Source organism: Monodelphis domestica, chromosome 3 (genome assembly GCF_027887165.1).
Source record: "Monodelphis domestica isolate mMonDom1 chromosome 3, mMonDom1.pri, whole genome shotgun sequence".
In the NCBI taxonomy this organism is placed as follows: domain Eukaryota; kingdom Metazoa; phylum Chordata; class Mammalia; order Didelphimorphia; family Didelphidae; genus Monodelphis; species Monodelphis domestica.
This window is the reverse complement of record NC_077229.1, coordinates 107397462-107405570: the sequence shown is the minus strand read 5'-3', so window position 1 is coordinate 107405570 and position 8109 is coordinate 107397462. Positions and strand designations below refer to the sequence as shown.

The 8109-nt window shown below is 48.5% G+C and overlaps 1 protein-coding gene across 1 annotated transcript; it reads right to left on the bottom strand.

Annotated features, from left to right (window-relative positions):
• Positions 1–2012: 2012 nt before the first annotated feature.
• Positions 2013–6738, bottom strand: ARC (activity regulated cytoskeleton associated protein). The gene is made up of 3 exons (XM_007488415.3): positions 4214–6738; positions 3602–3737; positions 2013–3045 (listed from the first exon to the last, which is right to left on the bottom strand). Exon 1 carries the CDS (start codon positions 6244–6246, stop codon positions 5044–5046), a length of 1203 nt encoding a protein of 400 aa, XP_007488477.1. The 5' UTR covers positions 6247–6738; the 3' UTR covers positions 2013–3045; positions 3602–3737; positions 4214–5043.
• Between the last annotated feature and the right edge of the window lie 1371 nt (positions 6739–8109).

The following is an 8109-nucleotide window of genomic DNA, read 5'->3' as shown; positions in this document are numbered from 1 at the left end:
ACTACATGCTTTCTTTAAAAAAAAAACATCTTACTTTCCATCTTAGAATCAATGCTGAAGACAGAAGAGCAGTAATGGCTAGGCAATGGAGGTTAAGTGACTTGCCCAGGGACACATAACTGGGCAGTGTCTGAGGTCAAATTTGAACCCAAGACCTCCCATCTCTAGGCCTGACTCTCAATCCACTAAGCCACCTATCTTCTCCAGTGGATGCCTTCTTAATGCACATATGTTGCCTGCCAGCCACTAAGCTCAAATCTACCCTCAGAGCCAAAGGAGAACAAATCTAAATCATCTTTCATGAGATAGTAATTCATTGCTAACAATGATCACACCCAGCTAAGTCTTCCTTCTCCCACACCAAACATCTGTAACCCCTTTAGCCTTTCCTCCTATGACATGTACTCAAGGCCTTTCACTATCCTAATTGCTGTCCTCTGGTCACTATCCAATGCTCTCCCTAAAGTGTATATTCTAGAATCCGAAACAATACTCCACTTATAGTCAGACCAATACAGAGGTCTGCAGAAGTGTAACCTCCCTAGTCCTGGGCCCAAGGTCTCTCAATAAGTTTATTATGCCATTAGCTTTCTTGACCACAAGAAATATATATCTGGAATGGTCAAGAAATATGTATCTGGACACCTAGGTGCTACAGTGGATAGAGTGCTGGCCCTGGAGTCAAGAATGCTCATTTTACTGAATTCAGATCTGGCCTCAGATACTTATTAGCTATGTGACCCTGGGCAAGTCACTTAACTTCCTTGCCTCAGTTTTCTCATCTGTAAAATGAACCAGAGGAGGCAAATGACTCCAGAATCTTTGCCAAGAAAACCTCAATTGGGGTTGAGAAGTGGCTAATGTAACTGAAAGTATTCCTTCTTATGACACTTCCAACTTGGGGACATACTTAGTTTGCAATGCACTAAAGTCTAAAAATTTTCCAATAAACTGGTATCAAACCATGCTTCCTCCATATTAGATTGTGATTTCTTTTTCTTTTTAAGGGGAAAGAGGAGAGGGAGGGAACAAGCATTTATTAAGTATCTACTATGTGCCAAGTACTTTTACCAATTTACAAATATTATCCCATTTGATCCTCACAACAACCTTGCAATGAAGATGCTATTTTATCCCCATTTTACAGTTGATGAAAAAGAGGCAACCAAAGGCTAAGTGACTTGCCCAGGGTCATACAACTAGTAAGTATTTGATATAACATTTGAACCCAGGTCTTCCTGATTCTACACACTGGGCTCTATCCACTGTGCCACCAGCTGCTTCTGATACCAATGTTAGGGCTTTCCAATGATCCTTATTAAGTTGTAGCCCAATGTTCTAGCTTATTAAGATCTTTTAAATATTGTAGCATGTGATGTAGCAAATATTGTAGCAGAGTGGTGAATATAGATGACCTTGACTCAAATTCTGTCCATACCCCTTACAAGCTGGGTGATCATAAGCTAATAAGCTGTGTGATCATAAGCTAATAAGCTAATCTCTCTGAATCTTCATTTCATCTTCTGTAAGAAGATGTGAAGATGGTCTCTCAGGTCCCTTCCAGGGCTTTTTCTATGATCTTATCCAGTGCGATAGCTGTTCCTCTCATATTTGGGCCATCTGGAAGTTTAATATATATTCTCTCTATTCCTTTATCCAAATCGACTAAAAATGTTAAACAATACAGAGCCAAGCAGCGATCCCCGAAGCACTCTGTTGCAGACCTCTCTCCCAGCTGATATGCTCTTTGCTTCTGACTATTTAGCCTCCCCCCCAATCCATCTAACTGGATTATTGTTGAGCCCACTGCTCTCCAATGTTTAGCATAAGAGGCTTTGTCAAATGCTATACTAATCAATCTTAATTGGATAAACCCATAATATTCTCCTGAACTGCCACAGTTTAACAGCTTTCTGCCCAGTAACTCCACTCCACCTTTCCCCAGTCCCCCCACCCCACATCTACCCCCATTCTTTTCCCTGAGCCAAAGAAAGACTGGAAACCTGTTCAGCTGATGTTTCAACATTTTATTAAAGAAATCTTACAAAAAAGTGTTTTGTTTGGCTTTTTTTCAGGGGAAGAGAGGTACATAATAACTGGTGACTCTAGACCTGGTCAGGTGATGCTGTGGCCAGTCTAATGGATGAATTTGGGGAAGGATGGGTAATATAGCTTAAGTGGCTTAGAAATATTCAGACCACATCCCCAAGCCCCCAATGTCAATGAGACCAAGACAGTTCTGGCCAATAGGACCAGATACAATGAATGCAGGATGATACAGTCCTTGTATGAATCTGAAGAAATCTATTATTAAAAATAAATCTATAGGGAGCAGCTGGTGGAGGATAGGACTATGGCTAGCTAATCAGCCAGTATCTAGGGAACCTTCAGAGACATCCTGCCTCCTATTCCCATGGAAAGGCAAGCAGGAAGGTCCAAGAAGGATGGACTCTCCAGGGATGGGACAGGGGTGTAAACATTTGTTAGCCAGTGTTATGAGGACTGGAAGGGTGGGGACACAAAAATGGGACAATTCCAATAGGAAAGGAATCCTGACTTCTCTAGCCCCTTGGAGATACCTCCACGAGTGAGATTCAGGAAGGTGGGGCAGTTGAGCCATGGCCACTAGCTCAGGGAAGGACATGGGGCCCTTGTTGAAGGAGATAAAGGGAATCACAATCTCCTATCACATAAACTTGTGAGTCCAAAGATGCAGAGTTCACTCAGAGCAGGGGTGGGAAGCCAGGTGGTGCCCAAGAGCCAGAACTTGACTTCTTCCAGGAGGTTGATGTTCCATCCATCCACCCCCATGAACTGTCAGCTTGGCCAGTGTCACCCCCACACACAGTTCTGTCTCTCACTTCAAGCTCTGGGATTCTGCTCTTGGGCAGTCTCTTCCTCTCCTCTCTGTCTCCTTCTTCTTGTCTTTGTAGCTTCCATGTCCTCAAACTTCTCCTTCCCCTTCTGGAAGGTTTGTTATTTCCCTCCCCCCCAGGATGGAGAGCATATTTCAGCTTCAGCAGCAAATAAGTTTGTGGAAATTTCCTGAAAGAAATACAAGTATAACAGGCAAGTTAGAAGCAGTGGAAGGGGCAATAGGAATTGGAGTATGAAAAAAGGACAGCTAAGAGGGGAAGATGGTAGGGTGCTGCATCAGCCAGGAAGAAAAGGGGTTCTTGACTGTTAAGGGCAGAGGTCACTAAGCAATTGTCCTATTGATAAGACACTTGGCCACAGATAACTGACTTAAGTAAGGCTGGAGGCCTTTCAGACTATCCTCCACCCCAGTTTCTACCTACCCAGAAAGGGAAATTGTGGAGTCTTCACTTCCAAATACCAAATTGCAAGGGGAAGGAGAAATTACCCTTCAAAACTGGCCAGACCATCCCTTAGAGGCCAGTCCACAGAACTCAGATCAAAGTTGCCCTATCCCATGGGCTCCTGGGGTTCCCTTGCATCTCAATGAACTATTCCCCAATCCCCCAGCCTGTGGTTGAGGATTTGGGAATGGGAAAGTAGGGGGCTGCTTTTTCAGTTAGGACTCTTTGGAAAAGGAGTGGACAAGGAGATCTTCAGGAGAGGAAAAACAATCATTAGTTACCTTGTAGGTGCTGGTGCCAAATCCCTGAGGACTTTGAAAATCAGAGACTGGAGCTTCCTTGGGTCCCCTCGGCCTAGATGCCCATCACAAGGCGAATCATCGATGCTTCTCTGTTCTACCAGGCTGGAATGAATCACTGTAACAGAGGTGAGGGGGAAAAAACCCAATACTGTAAGCATCAAGATGGAAATGGAGAAAAGAAATACTATTCAGGCTCTGGGGCACACCTAGCCACCCTTCTTGGGCTTTCCCAGGGGACCAATGTTGGTGTTAGGCACTGCTCTGGTCAGCCCATCTCCCACCCACATTCCTAATCCCCCTTTCATGCTGCCTTTCTTCTCACTTCTATGTAGGAACTGGGGAACCACTCAGACTACTAAGGAACAGCCCTTTGTATATAAAGGATATATATATGCCTGGATATAATTCCCTAAGAGGATTCCCCATACTAAAAGAGCTTTGAACTGGGAGGTAAGAGGGCTGTGTTCTAGTCCCACCTGCACCACTAACTTTACTGGGTAATCTGCCTCATTTCTAAAATCTTATCTAAGATCTCTACTAGCTCTGACATTCTAGGATTCTCTGATTCCTTCCACAGGGGAAGAGTCTCACCTTTAGACTGCAGGAAGCATCAGGATCTCCAAGCACCCATTGCTGCTGTCATCACTGGAAAGGCTTTAGGTCTTCTCTGGGGAAATCGAGGAGGATGCCAGTTGCCAGGGCAAGTGCAGAACAACCATGAACCCCTGATTCTCGCCACATGAAGGGGAAGTGTTGGAAAGCAGTGAGTTTTTTTCACTGTTTCTTCTCTGATGATCTTAGAGTCCTGGCTCTAAACAGCCAGCTGGCTCAGTGCCAGTTCTTATAATCCAGCTACTCTCCATGTCCCCTTTGGCTAGTGGCCAATGGAAGAAGGGCAGGAATGAGGTGAGAGAGGAAGAAGACATATCAAGGCCACTGTCAGGACTCTTGACTGGAATGAGTTTCATGTGGAAGCAGGTGAAACTCCTTGTTGAACCATAGGGGGTGGGGAGGGTGATGGGGAGTGGATGGACAAAATGAAGGAGAGACATACCAGACTGGCTAAAGGCTGTGAAGAGGAAGGCTAAGTCTCTGCCTTCAGGCAGCTGAGGAGTGGGGAGAAGTGATACTATATGAAACTATGGAAGAGTCTAGGAGGGGGGAGGGAGCGTGAGGGGTGGGGAAACCCCTACTGCATGATCTTGTCTCCCAAAGTGTCCAAGTCCATCAAGTGCCAATCCCACTGGGGGACAGGGCTGACTGCCAATGCTTCCTGGCAAGACAGCACAAGCTGCCCCTGGGAAATTAGGACATCTGGGAGAATCCTCAATCAAGTGATTCCATAAGGGGACACCCAGAAGGGGAGAGGGTGTCCAGGGAGAAGGGGGCTAATAAGGGCTGGGAGGTGGCCACTGCCACCTTTACTCGGGCTGGGTCCCATCACTGGCAAGGGATTCCATAGCTGGAGTGAGTGATTCATCATTGTCCTCCGACTGGGTTTGCTGTTCGATGGGGTCCTCCCCCTGCTCCAGTCCTTCTTGGACCTCCTGACCTCTCTGGATCAGCTGCTCAAGGGTCTTGGGCAGAGGGTGTCTGAGGAAATGTTTGAGCTTGGGCTGAAGGGTGCCCACCACATACTGGATGATCTCTTCTTCATCAGCATCCACATAGAGGGTCTGGTAAAGGTCTCTCTTACGCCAGAGGAATTGGTCCAGAGGCTCTCCTTGTTTCTGGGGCAGGTCCAGCTCCCGCTTAATAGCATCCCTGGTGAGGGTCCCCTCACTGTACTGCAAGAATTCCTTCTTGAATTCCACCCAGTTCTTCACAGATCCCTGTTTGTATTCCCACCACTTCTTGGCTGGGCCATTCATGTGGTTCTGGATCTGGGACAGCCAGTACTCTTCAGTCCCTCCAACTTGTTTCAGATATTCTTCTAGGTGGCTGAGGAACTCACGGGGATCCTCAAAAATCTGAGTGTCTACACCAGGACTCAGTGTCCCATCCTCAGTGGTTGAGCTCCAGGGTGGATACTGCTGGATCTCAGAGGGCTCATGGCTTAGGGCCTCTCCTCCCGCAGTTACTCCTACTGGTGTAGGCGGGGTTATGGCATAGGGACTCACGGTGTAGTCATAGGGGTCAGTTTCCTGGCAGTAGCTCTCTGGGCCCCCCACACCAACAGAGACTGTCTGGCGAGTGGGCTCTCCACTCACTGGGTACTTGCCTCCCATGGATTCCAGCCGGTCGGCCCACTTCTCCAGCCGGTAGAAAACCTCCCGCCACACATTCATCTCCCTCTTCACCCATCGCTCCAGGTGGGCAATGGTCTCCTGGCACCGGGACAGGCAGGCCTTGATGGACTTCTTCCATCGCTGTGAGTCACCGGTAGGGACATAGCCATCCAAATTATTCTCCAGCTTCCCCACTGACCTGTGCAAGCCTTTCAACTCCCTCTCCACCTGCTTGGACACTTCGGTGAGCAGGTGCCGGTGAGTTTTCCTTACGTGCTCCAACATTTCTGCCCTGCACTTCCCGATCTGCAGGATCACGTTGGGCTTGGCCGCTGGCCCGCCGCGGGGACCGTGGTAGGTATGGAGGCCCCCACTGCTCAGGTGCTCCAGCTCCATTCCTTGGGTCTGTAGAGAAACCGACAGGACAAATTCCTCCCGGGCCCACAGCAAGGGTCCGAGCTCAGCAGTCTGTCTCCTCGGAAGCCTGGATCCTCAAAGGGGTTAATCCTCTTAGTGGCAAAGCAAAACCCCTTCTCTTCTGGGCTCCTTGAAGAAATTCCGGAAAGAGCAGGAAATCAAGGTGGTCTGCAGAGATCCGCGAGTGCGCGCCAGGCTCCGGGCTCCACAGGTGATAGGGGCTGCTGGTAGCTGGCAAATCCGGCTCTCGCCGCCGCTTGCCGCTTGCCGCAGCTCCTAGGCTCTCAGCTAAAGCTGATGATGCTTCTAGCTGGGTAGCCTGCCTCCCTTCCCGCTACCTCCTGGCTTTATACAGCCGGGCTCCCCACACGTGGGCGGCCTGGCTCCTGGAACTCCTGCTCCTATTGGTGGCGGGTGCCGAGGCCCTGCCAGGTGGCCCCCCCTCCCCAACTGCTGAGTGAAGCCCCTCCTTTTTCCTGGCGCCCACTCAAACACTCCTCCAGAGCCGGAGCTAGAGAGAGAGAAAGGAGGAAAAAAATATATACTGCACACACACACACACACACACACACACAGTTCAGATGGATGGATGACTAATCCCCACCTTCCTTTTCAGAGTCCGAAGGGGAGGGGGGAGGAGGGAAAAGGCTCTTACTTATTCACCAAGCCAAAGAATTTACACCGCCAACCCTGTCATTATGCTCTTCCCCTGCTGAACTCCTAGGACTGAAGAAGGTTGGGCCTTGGGGCCAGGGAACCACCCACACCTCTCACCTCAGCCCCCACCCCTTCCCAGAGCCCGGTGAGGCCTCCTAGACCCTCCATCTGGACTTCCAAGGGACACCTGTAGTTGGTGTGTGCAAGAGGCTGCTTGTGGAGTGGAAAGAATGCTGCCTTGGGTTCCAGTGTACTTCTGGTTCTGCCACTGATTGAATATCAGCTGTGGGACCTTTCTGTGCCTCAGTTTCTCCATCTATAAATTGAGGGATAGATAACCTTTCAGCTCTGATGAACTGAGTCATGAACAATAATTTTATTTGATTTGGAAAATCAGAAGGTCATCAGATGAATTCTGTGTTGGGGTAAGGGGAGGCCAGGGAAAACAGGGGGGCAGGCTTTTGGAGACTAAGGTAAGCAGACAATGCAAGAAGAAACTAATAGGGCTCTGCTCCTCTCCTCCCTGTATGACTCAGCTTCTTTCTGTCTCTCTCTGTCTCTCCCCTTCTCCATCTCTGACTCTGTCTCTCTCCCTCTCTCTACCCTGCCCCAACCCCTGATTCCAGTGTGAAAGAGATTGCTGAACTTTAGGATCAAGTCACCTAGACTGGAGTCTGGACCTGGCTCTGTCCTGCATATAGTTGTGCAATCTTTGGGAAGTCGCTTTAGAATCTATAGTCCTTTGCTCAACCATGTTTGAAATTCCCCTCTTTCCCTGACACTCTGGGACACAGTAAGGATCCAGATTGTCTGGGGGTGAGAACGGGGGCAAGGAGAGAAGGTTGATGAGAACACAGCAAATGACCTGTGACTAGCCAGGGAATTTAAGGCACAGCATTTGAAATGTTAAGTGGGTTCCCTCTTTACAAGTCAGCACCAGGGACAGAGGACAGGTGGGCTATTCTCCGATGCTTATTCACCAGGCAAGTAATGTGGCCTCCCTTCTGTAACAATGAGCCATACAACACACTCTGTACCCCCTAGCCCACACTGTCACTGGCCTGCCCCCAGCTCATATGGAATCAGAGAACTACAGAACTTAGAATGTCAGAGCTAGAAGGTAAGAAAAGCAGAGCTGAGACCTTAGGCCATAGAATGTTAAAGCTGAAAGAGACCTTAGAGTTG